The sequence below is a fragment of the Plecotus auritus genome (genome assembly GCF_963455305.1).
Source record: "Plecotus auritus genome assembly, chromosome: 2".
NCBI lineage: Eukaryota > Metazoa > Chordata > Mammalia > Chiroptera > Vespertilionidae > Plecotus > Plecotus auritus.
This window is the reverse complement of record NC_137771.1, coordinates 110,811,372-110,828,972: the sequence shown is the minus strand read 5'-3', so window position 1 is coordinate 110,828,972 and position 17,601 is coordinate 110,811,372. Positions and strand designations below refer to the sequence as shown.

Sequence of the window (17,601 nt, the reverse complement as noted above, 5' to 3'; positions counted from 1 at the left end):
AGCCGGGACTCGCCCCCTGCCAGGAGACTGGCCTTGCTAAAAGTTTGACGCACACATGGAGTATGGGTGCCCAAGGTCCAGGCATAGTGCGGGCACATCCATGTGGGCTCTGGGTTGACAGGGTAATAAGGAGAAATATCTTTGTGTTTTTCCCCCAAAAGAAATTTGTTAATCATAATGGGAACTATCAAACTGTTCATATATTTCTCATAATTCCATTTTGCAGAATTTATTTCGAGAAAATGACCTAAAAGAAAAAATGTCCAAAGATATTATCATAATAGTGTAATTAGTAGATAAATTCTTAGCATCCCAAATACTTCCAGTGGAGAACTGTAATGTAACTTGGATGAAACATTGCAGAGGTATTAAAAATGAAAAGGGCCCTGGCTGGTTTGGCTCAGTGGTTGGAGTGTCGGCCTGCAGACCAAAGGGTCCAGGGTTTGATTCTTGGTCAAGGGCATGTACCTCCATTACAGGTTCCCCAGCCCCCATAGGAGTGTGGGTGTATGTGGGAGGCAATCAATTGATGTGTCCATGTCCAATGTTTCTCCCTCTCTCCCTCTCCTCTCTCTCACTCTCTCTAGATATTAATGGGAAAAAAATTCTTGGGTGAGGATTAAAAATAAAAAGTAAAAAAAAGAAAAGAAAAGTATGTGTTAATTCATGGAATTAAGAACATAAGATGGAATTCACACATGGATTATAATGGTATGAAACAGTAGGATATCAAAAAAGGTGAGAAGAGAATTTAGAATATTGCTGATGGTTTAGAATTTAACCAGTATTTTCCCTAGAATTTTCTTTCTTTTTTTTTTTTTTAAAGAAATCCACACAATATGTAAATAAGAATAAATGGCAACTGACATCAACATACACAACCTATTCAGGCCAGCTTAAAAGCAAAGAGCAAAAACAGTTGTTGGGATGCTAGGATTTGTTAGTCGGCTTACCTCCGACCTCTCCAGGTGATGAACAGAGACCAAGTTCTGAGGCCTGTCCACAAATGGTGCAGATGTTAGCTACTCAGTCAGATCTATAAGCATGCATATCAGCTTCTCTGGATTTCTGGTTCTGCCCTCTGTCCCTCTTCAGTTTGACTAGTAAAGCTAATTATCTGACTATGGCAACCTTACCTGAGGCTGACATTGTGCTTAGAACACTACCATGTCTGTCTTCATGCCTTTCATGTTTTCACATGGGCTTCCTCCCAGCACCTTCAAGTGGAGCTGTCCCCTAACTCTTACCCATTCCATTGCATTGAGCTAGCTTATGCCCAGATGCCCTCTTCTTACCAAAGTTCATCCCTTCATAGCTCAATGGCTTTTCATTTTTAAAGATCTCTACTAAAAGATAAATATCCTTGAATGCTATGCCATCTTAAGCCAGTATTTTGCAAGATTGTGGCTGGGTTTGTCATTCCTGGAGTAAGTAGGCAAAGGGAGGAGGCATAGGAATAACAGAAACAGCTACCTTTATTAATACCTAGCCTGTGTCTAGCACTTTTTACACATCAATATTCACAACACCTTGCAAGAAAACATTATGGTTTCCCTTTGTAGATCAGAGAAGTTAAACAACTTGTCCATGATCATATAGCTGGTATGTTACAAAGTCAGACTTTAAGCCCAGGCCTATCTGACTTGAAAGCCAGGGCTCTTTCATCCACCCCACATTGTGTACCCTATGTAGTTTCAGAGAAAACACAGGGCTGCCGAAACCGGTTTGGCTCAGTGGATAGAGCGTCGGCCTGCGGACTGAAAGGTCCCAGGTTCGATTCCGGTCAAGGGCATGTACCTTGGTTGCGGGCACATCCCCAGTAGGAGGTGTGCAGGAGGCAGCTCATCGATGTTTCTCTCTCATCGATGTTTCTGGCTCTCTATCCCTCTCCCTTCCTCTCTGTGAAAATCAATAAAATATAAAAACAAACAAACAAAAAAAAAACAAACAAAAAAAAAACACAGGGCTGGGAGTCAGAAACCCAGTTGTGTGGAGTTGTACACAGTTTTACTTCTCTAGGTTCTGGTTCCTCATCTGTAAAGTGAGGGAACTAGACTTAAAAAGCTGCCCATTAGGAAGAAATAGAAATGGCTAGGAAAATGGCTAAAATTATCCCCAAAGGCCTTCCTTTCCCATTTCACCCTTGGGACCAGTGACAGGACATCAAAGGTGCTCATGTGGCATGTTATCCATTCACTGGAGAGAAAAGAAGAAAGGGCCATGGGTGATCACCTCAGTCACATTATCCCAGTTATCACCTGAAGAAACAAGCACAGGACCCCTTCCTAGTACACATTTGGAAAAAGAATGCTTTCTGATAGACAGCTCTGAGCTGGCAATTTTAAGCTCTGTAATATAACACCTTCCCATATGATGTGGTGGAATGCTACTGACCATCACTGTGGTTGCAGGACTAGAGGTGAGGAGGTCCTCATGGACCAGGCTCTGAATGTGCAGAAAGGGCTTAAAGGAGAAAATACACCAGGATGTAGTTTTTGCACCCAGGACTAAATAATGTCAATATAAGCTTTGCCATAAAAGAAAACATGCAGAATGCACATGAGAGGGAAGCATTACAATTGCAACAAAACCCCCTGAACAGGTCAGGCCGTAAGGCACAATTGTTCTTTCCCCCAGGAACTATCACCAGGGGCAACCTTCCTGTATCCTCAATCACAGACCTATAATCACCCCTCTTAAAAACACAAGACTACACTTTCCTAAGTTTTATTAAGCACACTAGATGAAACCCAATCTCCATCAAGCTGGAAGGCATTTAAAATTCAGTTCAACCCATCAATTACTGTCGCTGAACTCAAATCTTCCTCCACCTCTCATGAACCCATGAACCCTTCAGAGTCTCTGCAGCACGCACTGGGCTGGTGTGGACCTTTAGCTTGGCTCAGATGGAGGGTCCGGGCCCATGTCATCTGCAGGAGCTGCCAGGTCCAGGAGAGGGCACGTGTCAACAAAGCTGACAGCAAGCAGTGGGGGCTGGACTGCTCCCTCTGTTCTGGCCCAAGGGGGGCCTCGGGCTCTGCTCTGCACCTGAGGCAGGGCAGGACCCTGTGCCTGGGTGCTTGGGTGCCTAGTGGGGCGGGAGAAGCCACGGGCACGGGCGCTCTCATCCGGGTCAACAATGAGTGTGCAGTGCTCTGAAAGTTCTCGGGACATTTGCCAAACTCAAAGCATTTTTAAACCAGACTGCAGGAGGAAGATCTGGTAAATTCTAAAAGCTCAAACAGTAGGCAAAGAGGGTGTGTACGTTTTGTTTTTTTTTTTTTTTTTCTAGCCCCAAGGCACGTTCTCAGGACTGACTGCTTCTCAGGATCTCGGTTAAGGTGAAACCGTGGGAGACAATCTGGACGTCTCTGCTGAGCTGCGTGCTGGGCCGCAGCATCCTGGGCCATGGACCGCAGCATGCTAGGCTTCGGACTGCTACATGCTGCTATTAAAGAAGAGATTTGAAGAGTTCTCTGATACAAACTACGCTGTTAGAATTGACATTTAAAATTCAAATCAAAGCATTGTTAAGTCTTTCCTATCAGAATAGCCCATGTTATATATTGTTTCTTTCCAGAAAAATTACTAGTCCACCAGTGAACATGCCCATTTCAGAGGCTCTGGGACAGGGGGGCGGCATCGTTTGGGGGCTTTGTTTTGTTGTTAGGATCCCGGGTGATTGATTCTGAAGTGCAGAAACCACTTCCCAGTCACTGAGGTCCAGGGCCAGCAGCTCTTGTGTTTTCTATTTTTGGTTCAGCTTCTCTGGATTGTGGAGGTCAGTTAGCTTCTGCCTAGGCAGGGCCAACACAACTATTCTGAGTTGAGCTTAACTCTGAGCTTAGAAAGCCTTGGAGGTGGCTGTTCTTAAACATTCCACAAATACTTATTAAGTGCCTACACTGTGCCAGGCACTCCATTGGGTGCTTTGGATAGAGCAGTGAGCAAAGGCCTCACAGACTGTATATTTCAGTAGGGGAAAAGAATGAATAAATATATATTACATCATGTATTATACAATGTCAGATAGTGAAATATGAAGAAAATAAAGCTGTTATTCTAGAAAAGGTGGGTGGTAGAATTATCTGAGAGGTGGTGATGTTGAGCAGAGAACTAAATGAAGGAAGAATGTCAGGGCAGAAAGCATTTGAGGCAGAAGGAGTCAGAGAGAAACAGTGCAAGAGTCCAGGGACAGCTGTCACCCCACCAGTGAATCAGTAAAAGGTACCCCTTCGGGGCAGACAGCCCATGCCTGGGCTGATTATGAGCTGCTAGTCAGACCTCCCTGCCCACTGAGCCAGGCCATTGTGCAGGTGATAGCCTGCCACAGCCACTGAGCGTCTTTCCTAGATGCACATGCTTGGGACTTAGAGGAAGGCTGGTACAGTTGGGGAAGAGAGAGGATAGAATGAGGGAGAGTGATAACTAGCAACCTCTGTCTTAAAAGATTAGTGATTTATAATAAAAAACCCTTTTCTTATGTGCTGTAGGAGCTTTAGGAGCATCCCCTCCTCAGGGCTCCCCTCCATTCCCCATTGGGGCAATAATTTTCTATCATCAACCATGAGGCTGAGGTGAAATTTAAAAACATCAGTCCTAATGACAATACCACTTTAATTTGGAAACTTAAGGCTGGCTATTTCAATGCCCATCTCACACAGAATTTCTCTTCTTCCTCCCTTTTTTATTCCTTTTTTTAATGATATTTGTACCACGCTTATCTTTCCTGAGACAAGATATTCTGTACAGCAAAGTCAAAAGAACTTTGGCATAACTGTAAAATCACTAATATTTTTTAAATAAAAAAACACAAGTAAAATAGACTTTCCTCACCCCTTTTCCACCTTTAATGCCTTTCTTTATGACTTTTATTTTCTGCTTTATTTCTGGATTGTTTAAAATGTTTTCTAAATCTGTTGCTTTGACAAGCTCACATCTGAGTACTCAATATTATTTTAAAAAGATAATTTGAGAAAACAAAGTTGTGCTTTATGGTGTTGACATCTACTAGACCTGGGTTAGTTAGCCTGTCTCCCCTAAGTGGTTATTATAAAGGAGTTGATGACTGTAGATAGAGGATATGTACATTGCTGAAAAACCTGTTAGAAATGTTATTTGAGGATTTTTGATGCAGTCTGGAGCTGGGCATATGAGATAGAAATGTAGCCCGAAGAGTTGCTTCATTCCCACTCCCTTCTACTCCCCACACAGACCCAACTGAACCAGGTTAGTACAATCAGGGAGCCTCCAAGATACAGCCATGGCCAGTCACCCAGTTTAACATGTAAAACAAAGTTAAGTTCCATTCTCCGGCATTCAAATCTATTTGTCAATCAAAAGTCAGTGAGCATAAGCATTGTTATGGGGAAAGAGAAATCAGAGGAAGTGAGACAAAAGTCAAGGGACAGATAAATAATCTAGGACTGACAATTCTCTGAGATAAACAAGCATGGTTGACTGGTTATGCTTAGTTTTACATGGTTTGCTTGCCAGATGATGATTAACCCTCACCCCAACTCTGCCCTCCCTGGGTGGGGGGTCAGAGATGGGGTGAAGGTGTCTGTCTAGCACATTACTTAAAAACAACAACACTGAAAACTTAATGGTGTTTGAAGTAGCATTGAAATGTTCCTCGTTTCAAAATGGCTATATTAAATAAGTAATCTCAAAGTGGTTATATTCTATCACTGTGTAGAGGGGATAAATGGTGATGAAAAATAAATAAATAAATACAGTCAAAATAAAATAACATAACATTGTGGACCCATTACCCCTAAAATTGGAAATGGGATGTTTTGGGGTTGGGGTAAAAAAGAAAGGGAGAGGGAGAGAGAGATAGAAACATCAATGATGAGAGAATCATTGGTCAGCTGCCTCCTGCATGCCCCACTTTGGGAGTAAGAAGCACAAATTGGTAGTTACAGAACAGTCACAGGGATAGAAAGTACAACATAGAGAATTATAGTCAACAATATTATAATAACTATGTACGAGGCCAGGTGGGTACTAGATTTATCGGGGTGATCATTTCATAAGTTATATAATGTCTAATCATTGGTGTACACCTGAAACTAATATAATATTGTACAACTGTAATTGAAAAGTAAAAAATTATTTTTAAAGAAAGTTTCTATCCCTCAGTGTTGTCATAAGGTTGTTTTTTTTTTAACTCAATGTATATAATATACCGTTCAATTAGCTTAGTGATTGGCACCTAGATAATTATGCTAATAAACTTTTTCAACAGATATTGTAGCTTAAAGAAAAGGAAAATCATCATACTGAAATATAAATGTACAGACATGTGAAAAGATGCTCAACATCAGTAATCATCAGGGAAATGCAAATCAAAAGCACAATGAGATGTCACCTCACACTGTCAGCATGGCTATCATCAAAGAGACAAGAAACAAATGTTGGCAAGGATGTAGAGAAAAGAATGTGCAGAAAAGGAAAGCTATGGGAGAGGCTGAAGGCAGGGGCAGGTCTGGTCAGAGCTTAGGGACTGTTGGCTGACAGATGGTGATCCCAAAACACCCTTTACAACAACCTGAGGGGCAGGAAAGGGGAATCCCATCTTGGATCCATGAGAGAGGATGGAAGCAGATTAGACAAACAAGAGTGATGGACTGTAGGGAGAAGCCAATGAAGTTTTGATCACACACCTTTTATCCACCAAGGTTTTGACGCCCCCCACCCCTGCTCCAACATATTATTTATAAGTTATCTCCATATACTGCATATTAAGTGAAAACCTTCACAGACTATAGAATTTAAAAAGATATCTATTGAAACAGAAGTTGTAACATTTTATTCTTCACCTTAAACAGTCTTTGTGTATACCCCGCTTTGGAAAGAACAAGTGAACTGTTGGGAGGGAGGGGAGTATGGAGTTGTTACTCCCTGCATAGAATCTCAAAAGGCAAAAACATCTGAACAAGTTTCCTTAGCTGTTCTTCAAAAAAGAACCCTGTAACCACTTCAGTAAACAGGCAGGAATATTGCCCACCACTCTCTTTCTAGCTTCCAGCCCTCTACCTGGCTTTTGGATTCCACTTTTCCTCAAAGGTTGCCATAGTTATACCTGATGCCACTGCCAGGAGGTTTTCTACAGTTAGGAAACTCAGACCCTATAATCTGGTAGTAATCATATCTGATCTGAAACAGTTTGGATGATAACATTATTCAGGTGGTGGCTGTTTTCAATTTGGGGAGAAGAAAAGCACTTTGTTTAGACTATCTTTTGAGAAGAGGGACTGAACCTTATTGAGCTCTCTTTGTATAGAGTTGTGGGTGCAATAGAGCACTGAGTTTTGTTTGTTTGGTTGGTTTTGGCTATAAATGAGACCAGAAAAAATTATTTCCTCCTAAAACAGGTGTATTATCTATAAATGTTATATAGCATATTTTTAATGCAGGTTTTACATATAGCTCATTGTTCCTATAGAGAACATCAAATTTGCTGTGGAATTTTAATATATACTATATGTTATTACTGTAGAGAGAAGCACAAATAAACCTATCATTGATCTGTAAGAACATCGCCAAAGCAAACTATATGGGCAAAAGTATTTGTCCTGTTTACTCTAGTTCCTATACATTACTGTATTTTGCAGGCAGGGCCCCTCAGCTCCCTAATGTACAGGGCCTCCACAGAACTACCCAAACCACATTTTGTGTCTTGGTTTAATAAGCCTTCAACTGAGATAACTAGCTGGTTTCTGCCTCTAAATGTTGGCACTAGCTTTTCAATGGCACCTGGCTCTTCTCTGCCAAGAACTTAGTAGTCAGTCCTAGTTAGCTCAGAGATGCTTTATCACCCAGTGCACCTTCAGGGAATGGCAGCAAGCCTGCTGCTTCTATCTGTTTAGCCAAGCCCAGGGGAGGTGAGCATGGTTCTCACTGACAAGAGGCAGTTAGTTTACTGGAGTTACAACAAACTACAAACCCCAGCCTGAGGGTTTGGAGGACACATTTTTATATATAAAAAAAAACTTAAGAAAAATTAATTCTATAGATTGGTAGCAATTAAGGAAGTCATACTGCTGGAGTTTTAAAAAATAAAATTAGACCTTAGCTGGTTTGGCTCAGTGGATAGAGCGTTGGCTCACAGACTAAAAGGTCCTGAGTTCAATTCCTTGGTTGCAGGCTAGATCCTGGGGAGAATGTGAGAGGCAACTAATCGATGTTTCTCTGTCTCTCCCCATCCATTCCACTCTCTCCAAAAATCAATGAAAAAATATCCTCAGGTGAGGATTAAAAATAAATAAAAAATAAAGTTAGATCAGTTTTCCTGTTTCCTCAGTTCATTTTTACTTGGATTTGTCAAGGTATAGTAAGAACAGCTGTCTGGGTTGACACCAGAGAACTTTCATGAACCCCACCCCACTTCATGGCATTGGCTGAGTTGTGCCTCATGTGAGGTGGGAGAAGTTTGAGAAAAGAAAAAAAGCAGAAATCTCAATGTCTTTCTGAAAAACTTATAAGGTTACAACAGATTTTTGACTTTGTAATATACTGAGTGTTTTAAAGAACACCATATTATAGCAGTCTCAGCGCTCTTAGTTATAAAGATAAATGTTATTTTATCTAACTAGAGTTTTACGCATTCATTTACAGTTAATTCTGTTATTTTACTTAAAGTGAACTTTCTATTATATTTTCCCCAATTATGTAAGTGAGCTGATTATGCAACTAACATATTGGCAAATATGAGAATTATTACAGGATCAACATTTTTTACAGGTAACTACTCAGGTTGTTTGTGGAGTAACAAAGAGAATATGAAAAAAAATATTCTGATCTGGTCTATTCAGGTTTATCATTCCTAGGCCTGATTTATAAATGCCTGAATCTTTCTCTTTTACAAATTAGCCTGGTCTTTAGTCCAGATGTGAAATGAAATTAGGTTTTGCTTTAAAACAACAAAGCTATAGAAGTGGAAAAATAGAAAATACTAAAAAAAATACTAGCTAAGTAACTGCAGCAATATATCATTAATTTAAAATCCGTCAATCAGGAATTTATGATAGCTCATAAAAGCGTAAGATGCAATGTACCTTTGGCCTAATTGTGTAAGAGTTTGCTAAGTGGAAAACATTTTTTCAGAGAGAAGGCTAAAACTTCTAACGAGACTGCTTCTATTACCTTTTAGAAATTTTAGATATTTACAATACTGAATGATTTCTTAATTATAAATGATTCTTTCTCACAACTTAAGTCCTCCTGGAGCCATACTAAGTAAATCTTCCTTAACTTACTTATAAGATTTGCTGTCATGATGAAGATAGCCTTTCATTTATAAAATGAAAGCCTTTTCTTAAATCCAACTGCCCTTCTGGTTTTCTTTGAGCAAAGCAGCTTGTTGAATGTTCTGGTTTAAGTACATGAGATCTAGAGGCAGCTTGCCTAGGTTCAAATCCCACTTCTACCAATTGGGCATGTTATTTATGGTCATGGTGCCACCATTTCCTTATTTGTAAAAAAATGGGAAAAATCCATATATATAAAAAGCCAGGGGCTGTCATGACTGAAACAATTGAACAGACGACCAAACAGGCTGCATGGGATGACCAGGCCAGCAGGGAGGTTAGTGAGGGGTGACCAAAGGACTGAATAGCAGGCTGTGTGGGGCGACCAGGCCAGCAGCGGGGGCATGAGTGGCAACCAGGCCGGCGGGGGTTGGGACAGTTAGGGGCAACCAGGCTGGCAGGCAGAGGTAGTTAGGGGTGATCAGGGGCCACCAGGCCAGCAGCAGGAGCAGTTAAGGGAGACATGGCTGTCAGTGGGGGGCAGTTAGGCCGATTAGGCCAGCAGGGGTGGGGCAGTTGGAGGCAACCAGACTGGAAGGGGGCTGGGGGGGGGGCAGTTAGGGGCAACCAGAGGGCAGGAGTGGGACAGTTGGGGGCTACCAGGCCAGCAGGCAGAGGCAGTTAGGGGTGATCAGAGTGGCAGGGGGCAGTTAGGGGTGATCAGAGTGGCAGGGGGCAGTTAGAGGTGATCAGACAGGCAGGCAGGTGAGCGGTTAGGAATCAGCAGTCCAGGATTGTGAGAGGGATGTCCGACTGCCAGTAGATCGGGCCTAAACCAGCAGTCAGATATCCCCTGAGGGTTCCCGATTAGAGAGGGTGCAGGCTGGGCTGAGAGGACCCTCCTCCCTCCTCTCCATGAATTTTATGCACCAGGCCTCTAGTAATATAACAGATTTAAAAGCTGTGATGTACTCAGAACATTGTCTGATCCCTTATAGTTAGCCCCTGTTGCCATGACACTATATTGCAGGTAGACTCAGTCATACCCTAGGACGTCACTAAGATAAACTTTAGTGAAATGGTGAACATTTTAGAGCAGGCAGATTTTTTAGCTCCCCTTTTTACAAGGTTCAAAGGCATAATTTCAAATGCAGTGCATCACAACCATTTTTCAATTCTTCAGTCTTCCTTTATTTTGGCCTCCAGCCACCCAAAGCCCACCTGGTTCTTCTGGTCAATTATGCATAAGCTTTTTCCAAGCTACCGTCTCCCAGTCTCTAAAAATTGTCTCTGTCTCTTTTCAGTTCATGCTGGGATTCATCTGTCCTTGAAGTCCTCCCTCAACTAGCCCTCCACTATGATAAGCCTTCGACTCTGGCACAGCTCTGCCAGTGAAGCCCTTATTAATAAATTCCGGAGATCATTAGTCTTTCTGACTCGCCTGGTCTTGAGTTCTCTCGGACTTTGAGCTCCAAACGAGATTCCCAGTTAAAGACACAAGAACACGAGGATGCGTGAGCTGCGGCCCCGAGGGTTGATGAGAGCGACAAGAGGCCAGCTACTGGTTTGAATAGGACAAGGACTAGAAGGGAGGGTAATGACGCACCGGAGTAAGTCTGCTACACGAAAGGAGATAAACTAAGGATTTGTGCGGTGACGACAGCGAGAGCCGTGCGCGCTCCCGCGCGCACACACAAGGTAAAAGAGGGGTAGTCCCAGGTTTCTGACAGTGACATGGCCCTGATCCGGGCACGGTCTCCAAGCTCTCCCTGATTTCCAGAGCGTCCCTGCTCCAGCTACCTCGGGACTATTAGCGCATCTCTCCCCCCCTCCCCGCCCCCCACCCCGCCACGCCGAGCTGCGGCGCGACTGGTGCTATCCCTTCCCCCACTCTACCCCGCCCCCGCTACCGTGGCCGCAGCTCTCCGCCCCCAGCGAATGCGGCTCCCCAGTGTCCTCTCGATCGCCGGTGTGGCTGTCGGGTTTGGAACCCCAGCGCCGACCCTCGCCCTCGACACCCGAAGCCGAGTAGCTGGCGCAGCCTTTGCCCCCGCATCAATCATTAACGGGCCAGCTCGCCTGCTGCAGCCCGAGGAGGGGGGATGGTACGGAACTTGAGACAGGGGACAACTCTATCCCCGGAGGCTGCCGTGAAACACTAGCCTGGGAGGCCCCCGCCCTCCCTCGGTGAGCCGGTCCCTCCCTCCCTCCCTCCAGCGCCTCAGCTCCCACATCCCCGCCTCCCGCGCTGGGAACTGCGGCGGCTGCGCCCGCACCACGCGATGCCCAGTCACCGGGGCAGCGCCGCAGCCGCCGCCGCCGCCGCCGCCGCCGCTGCCGCCGCAGTCCGCCGCGCCGCTGCTGGGGCTGCAGCAGCGTAGGCGGCCGGGAGCCGAAAGCAGGGAGCCTGGTGAAGGGGACGCCAAGCCACGCGCGCTCCTGCCAGTCGCTGATTGCTTACAAACTGACTGTTTTTATTTATTTGCTTATTTTTAGGAACGGCTGCTTAGAGGCTCAGGTCTTCTCTTGAACCTGCAGCGACATCCCGGGGTGAGCACAAAGGCTCCGACGGCAGCCGGCGGGGACTACTGAGCGCGCGGACGCAGGCACCAGAGGTCGCCTGTTCGCGGGAGCCCGCGCCAGAGGTCGCCTGTTGGCGTCCTAGCCAAGCCCGGGGCACCATGCTGCGACGCCTACAGCCCCAGAGCGCGGGCACAAAAGGCCCACGGGCCACGACCGAGGCGGCTTTGGAGGCCGCCTCGCGCCCCCATCCCTCACCCTCTGGGGACTCTCAGGCCTCCGCCAAGCCGCTGCTGCGCTGGGACGAGGTGCCTGACGACTTCGTGGAGTGCTTCATACTGTCGGGCTACCGGCGGCTGCCCTGCACGGTGCAGGAGTGCCTAGCCTCGGTGCTGAAGCCCACCAATGAGACGCTCAACTTCTGGACGCACTTTATTCCCCTTCTGTTGTTCCTGAGCAAGTTCTGCCGCCTGTTCTTTCTGAGCGGCCGCGACGTACCCTTCCACCACCCCTGGCTGCTGCCACTGTGGTGCTATGCGTCGGGCGTGCTGCTGACCTTTGCCATGAGCTGCACGGCGCACGTGTTCAGCTGCCTGTCGCTGCGACTGCGAGCCGCCTTCTTCTACCTGGACTATGCGTCCATCAGCTACTATGGCTTCGGCAGCACGGTGGCCTACTACTACTACCTGCTGCCGGGCCTCAGCTTGTTGGACGCCAGAGTGATGACCCCTTACGTGCAGCAGCGCTTGGGCTGGCATGTGGACTGCACACGCCTCATCGCCGCCTACCGTGCGCTCGTGCTGCCTGTGGCCTTCGTGCTGGCTGTGGCCTGCACCGTGGCCTGCTGCAAAAGCCGCACGGACTGGTGCTCTTACCCGTTCGCGTTGCGCACCTTCGTCTTCGTCATGCCGCTCAGCATGGCCTGCCCCATCATGCTTGAGAGCTGGCTCTTTGATCTGCGAGGCGAGAACCCCACGCTCTTCGTGCACTTCTACCGACGCTACTTCTGGCTGGTGGTGGCCGCCTTCTTCAATGTGAGCAAGATCCCTGAGCGCATCCAACCTGGCCTCTTTGACATCATAGGCCACAGTCACCAGCTTTTCCACATCTTCACTTTCCTCAGCATCTACGACCAGGTGTACTACGTCGAGGAGGGCCTGCGTCAATTCCTCAAGGAGCCCCCTGCCGCTCCCACCTTTTCGGGCACTGTGGGCTACATGCTGTTGCTGGTCGTCTGTCTGGGGCTGGTCATCAAGAAGTTCCTGAACAGCTCCGAATTCAGCAGTAAAAAGTGAGCCTCTGCCTTGCAGAAGGCTGCTGGTTTGCACCTGTTTGTACTTTCTTTTGTTACTGTTGTTGGTTTGCTTTCCAGTTTTGTTGTTTCCTTCTTTGCTCAAGGAGGGTGCTGCAGAGCCACAGGGGAAAAGTCCAATATGATGGGGTGGGGGTTCAGTGCACTTGGGGCTTTGGATGAGGGAAGTGGGTCAAGCAGGAGGGAGAAGACCACGGTTTTTTGCCCATGGACAAAATTCAGGTGGTGTCTGTGACATCCAGGGAGTTTTTGAAGGCAGCGAATAAAATCCCAAATAAAACCCAAAACAGTTATATTTTCCAGTCGTCTTCTGTGCCAGCGATAATAACAAGTAGCCCTTGTGAGGTCAGGTATGCATTAAAGAGGGTAAGTAGACAAAATCCCTGGGTACTTCCATTACAGTCTCAGGAGTGCTTGGATTTGTCAAAAGAATGGAGCTTTGTAGGAAACGGGCACAAAGACATAAGTACAGGGCTTAACATACTAGAAAATGCATGGAATGTGAACAACACAAGTTAATTATTTCAAAATGTTTCTCAGATGTTATTTAAATAGTAATATATACAATAGTTTTCATAAGCCTGTGATATGCACTGAATTTTGTGGTGTAGTTATGAATTTTGCAGCCCTTCTGCATTGCATACACTTGAATTTGACATCAGGGCAAGCTGCTTGAGAGTTCTCAACTACTTTCTTAAACAGTGTTTTCTGAAGGCCTGTGTGCCATGATTCAAATGTGAATTATTCTACCATAGGGACTCTGGTTAGACTACTGGTGAGGAGCTCAGTGGTCTGTGTAGATCCCAGATGCCCATTTACTGTAATGTATTCCCCCAAACCTATCCTATTTTTGGTTTGTTTTGTTTTTAATCTGATTCTTTCCTTCTCTACTTATTTAAATTACCACTGGAATAAATGTGCCTTTTGAAGCAATGCCCAAATGACTGGTCCTCAAATATAGGGGAGAGCAGTTGGAGTAAACTTTGTCTTACTGTACTGCAAACAGGGTTTAACATTCCACCCAGGAAGGAACGAAGATGGAATTGGTTTCAAGTTTTTAGTAGCACTGGAAGTAACTTACTAGGATATGCAGAGCATCTGGCTTTTCTGCTAGGAGAAGGGGCCAACCCACTAATGTGGCTATAGTTCCTATTGCAGCTGATAGGGAAGGTGAGAGAACACTGTTCTAGACTGATGCCATCTATCGTTGCTTAAAATATAATACTCAGGAATAAATGAAGCAGTTATAGTGTGAAAGGCAGGAGCATATTACTTAAATTGTAACTGAAATTTTTGAGTTAAATAGGATTACCTTTGCCTAGTTAAAGACTGAAGTCTCATTTGGATGCAGAATATGCTAATGAACGCCTGTTATCCTAAATCATGGAGAAATGAGTGAACACGCTCCTGAGATCCTTTCTAAAAACCACATTGGCCAGTATTATTTAAGACATTTTTTAAAAACGCTAACCTGTATTTGAGATGGCATTCCTAGATTAACACAAACCACTGAGATAGCTTATTTAAATACTCATCACACTTTCTGAGAAGTCCTTTTGGTTAGGAGCCAAATAAGTCATTGAATGGGAAGTGTTGACCTCATGATATAATTTAGATCAAGCACATAAAGTAGATGAACATTCACCTCAGCACTGATAGGCTGATGCCCCTCAATATATTGCTGTTTTTGTTTGTGCTTTTGATCACTACTATATTTATAAACTGAGGAGGCTGGCACAGTTCTCTGGAGGAACCAGTATGCTGGCATGTTACTTTTCACATAGAAGTTAACTTTATATATGTCTATATTTAATTTAGAGCTTCTTAATGGGGATTGTGTCTCATCTTTGCAGGTTTGCTAATGGGTGACAGTGTCTCAACTTTTGCAACATGCAAGGAGATTTCTGTTAAGTTATAGAGGCTGAAAATTTGTGTCTACTACCGATGTCATTCCTTACCTGTAACTTAATTCAGTACATGCATTCAGGGACAGGATATTTCCACCTGCAAAGTTATTTGCATGTCATTATTGTCTCTTCTAGAGCCTCAAAAGAAGCTAAAGACATAACTTGATGAATATTTTCTAGCTTCCGTGTAAAATGGGACCTCCCTTTTCAGAAGGAACTTTGAAGAGACAGCCTTCTAAAAAGGCTTGAGTTTGAGAACAAGAAATAAATCTGGTATTTGTCATTTAAAATTTTTGTTTGTTGTAGATCTGGGTCTGCAAACAGAATTCTCTTCTTGCCCTGTGTCTTTGTTCTTAAGAAGAAGCCAGTTAAGGATAAAATTACACCCACATCTTTTTCAAATGATTATGATTCCAGTTTCCGTTCAAAAGTTTCCTTCCTCCACTTTCCCTTTCCCATACTGTCTTAGTTTTTATATACCACATATACCATTGACAACAGGACATTCTAGTTGAAAACACTGGTTTCACTTCACTTCATATTTGCAAACAGGTACCGTGAACACTACACAAGTTCAGGGATGTTTGTAAAACTATATATGTTATTTGCTAAATTATATCAGATTTCTGTCAAGGTAAATGATGAAATTTTATTTGTTTATTTTTAAAATATATATTTTTTACAGAGAGGAAGGGAGAGGGATAAAGAGTCAGAAACATCGATGAGAGAGAAACATCGATCAGCTGCCTCCTGCACACTCCCTACTGGGGATGTGCCCGCAACCAAGGTACATGCCCTTGACCGGAATCGAACCTGGGACCCTTGAGTCCACAGGCCGATGCTCTATCCACTGAGCCAAACTGATTAGGGCAAATGATGAAATTTTAGAATTAGCAAACATTTACAAAGTCTCCAAATTTGCATGGGACTATTCAGGTATATTACATATTTCAGGGGTAATATGGCCATCAGAATAAAATAGGTTTAAAAATATTTTTCACACTCTCCATTTTGCCACCTCCTTTAAAATTCAGTTTTACTTTCAGCTGTTTGAAATGTAGGACAAATGATAAATAAGAGTGCACTTCTTTATCTCTGTAAAACCTATTTTGAAAGCATAGAATTTTAAAGTATATTATATAATGCATTTTATTTTTACGTGTTTGTCATAATCTAGATGACATCTCAAGGAGCAGCATCATAGAGTCATGCCTGGAAAATGAGGATGTTTGACTTCAATGCCTATCACCCTGTGGGGTTGGTCTCTGGGGCTGACAGGCTGATTCATTTGACTAAAGGGGGTCCCTTTCTTCCTTGCCCTTGAAGCTGTACCCTCAGCTGAAGAAGATGGCCTTCCCTGAGAGAGGAAGTGAGTTCTTTGGTCATGTCATGACTGGCTTGTAAAAATAAATGGCTCTTTTCCACTGGCTAGCCACTTTCTATAAATAGCCCAAGAAGAAAGTATGGGGCTTCAAAGCTGGTCAGAGTGGCCTTCATATGTCTCCATTCATAAATCCTGCCTGCAAGTGTTTGTAGTCAAAAACTGTTTAGCCTAAGTCATTATGCTACTTCAGGGCAATCATTTCCAAGAAGGCAAAATTTGGGGATGGGGTGATTTTTCTATTTTTTTTGATTTGGTGCTTAATCTGAGGGCTAACAACAATTAAAAACAGGGATTTTTATCTTCAAATTTCTTCACAACTTTAGTTAACCCATACAAAGCTATAGGAGAAGAGTTACGGTAGGAGTTATCTTCATTTCAAGGTTATACTGTTGGTTCAAGGTGACAGAATTGTTTTCAAACTAACATTAGAATGTGGGGATGGTTTTGTGCTTGATTATGAGTGTTTGCTGGTTTGTCTGGCCAAGCACAAACACTAATTAGAGAATATACACTGAGTGGCCAGATTATTATGATCTCTGAACACATAATAATCTGGCCACTCAGTGTATATCCTATATAATAAAAGGCTAATATGCAAATTGCCCCCTTGACCAGGAGTTCGACCAGCAGGCAGGCTGGCCAACTGCCCATGTCCCCCCTCCCCTCCCCCAGCCAGGCTGGCCGGACCCCACCCATGCACGAATTCATGCACCGGGCCTCTAATATATAGATACTGAGTGGCCAGATTATTATGCGTTCAGAGATCATAATAATCTGGCCACTCAGTGTGTGTGTGTGTGTGTGTGTGTGTGTGTGTGTGTGTGTGTGTATATGTATATATATATATATATATATATATATATATATATATATATATAGAGAGAGAGAGAGAGAGAGAGAGAGAGAGAGAGAGAGAGAGAGAAGTAAGATATGGCTATCCTTGCATTTAGATGATAAATCTTATACAGAATATTATCAGCTATTTAATTTTTATCCTCTTGGATTATTCACCTGTAGAAGTCTGCCACAGCTGACTTCTGCCACAACTGACTGTCAGTGTCTTTGAGGTGAATTTATCCATTTGTATACGATCCCTTTAGTGATCTTTGAGCATCCACTGCATGTTAGACATTGGTGAGGATCCGTCACATTAATACAGCCGTTACCCTTTTGTCTGTGGGTGGAACAGGTAGGAGGACTAGAAAGGCCATGAGGCCAGGAACC

At 44.0% G+C, this 17,601-nt stretch overlaps 1 protein-coding gene across 3 annotated transcripts; it reads left to right on the top strand.

The window, feature by feature from the left end:
• Window positions 1-10,758: 10,758 nt before the first annotated feature.
• On the top strand, window positions 10,759-16,864 carry PAQR9 (progestin and adipoQ receptor family member 9). 3 transcript variants are annotated; one of them, XM_080655715.1, is made up of 2 exons: window positions 10,759-10,952; window positions 11,751-16,864. In XM_080655715.1, the coding sequence occupies exon 2, from the start codon at window positions 11,936-11,938 to the stop codon at window positions 13,067-13,069; it is 1,134 nt and encodes a 377-aa protein (XP_080511841.1). In that variant the 5' UTR covers window positions 10,759-10,952; window positions 11,751-11,935; the 3' UTR covers window positions 13,070-16,864. The 3 variants fall into 3 exon arrangements, with proteins under 3 accessions (XP_080511841.1, XP_080511842.1, XP_080511843.1); XM_080655716.1 differs by lacking the exon at window positions 10,759-10,952 and adding an exon at window positions 11,165-11,441; XM_080655717.1 differs by lacking the exon at window positions 10,759-10,952 and having other exon boundaries at window positions 11,615-13,065; window positions 16,171-16,864.
• Window positions 16,865-17,601: the final 737 nt, after the last annotated feature.

Excerpts from the sequence above, each read along its gene's own strand:
- PAQR9 (XM_080655715.1), top strand. The coding sequence starts at position 11,936 with ATGCTGCGACGCCTACAGCCCCAGAGCGCGGGCACAAAAGGCCCACGG.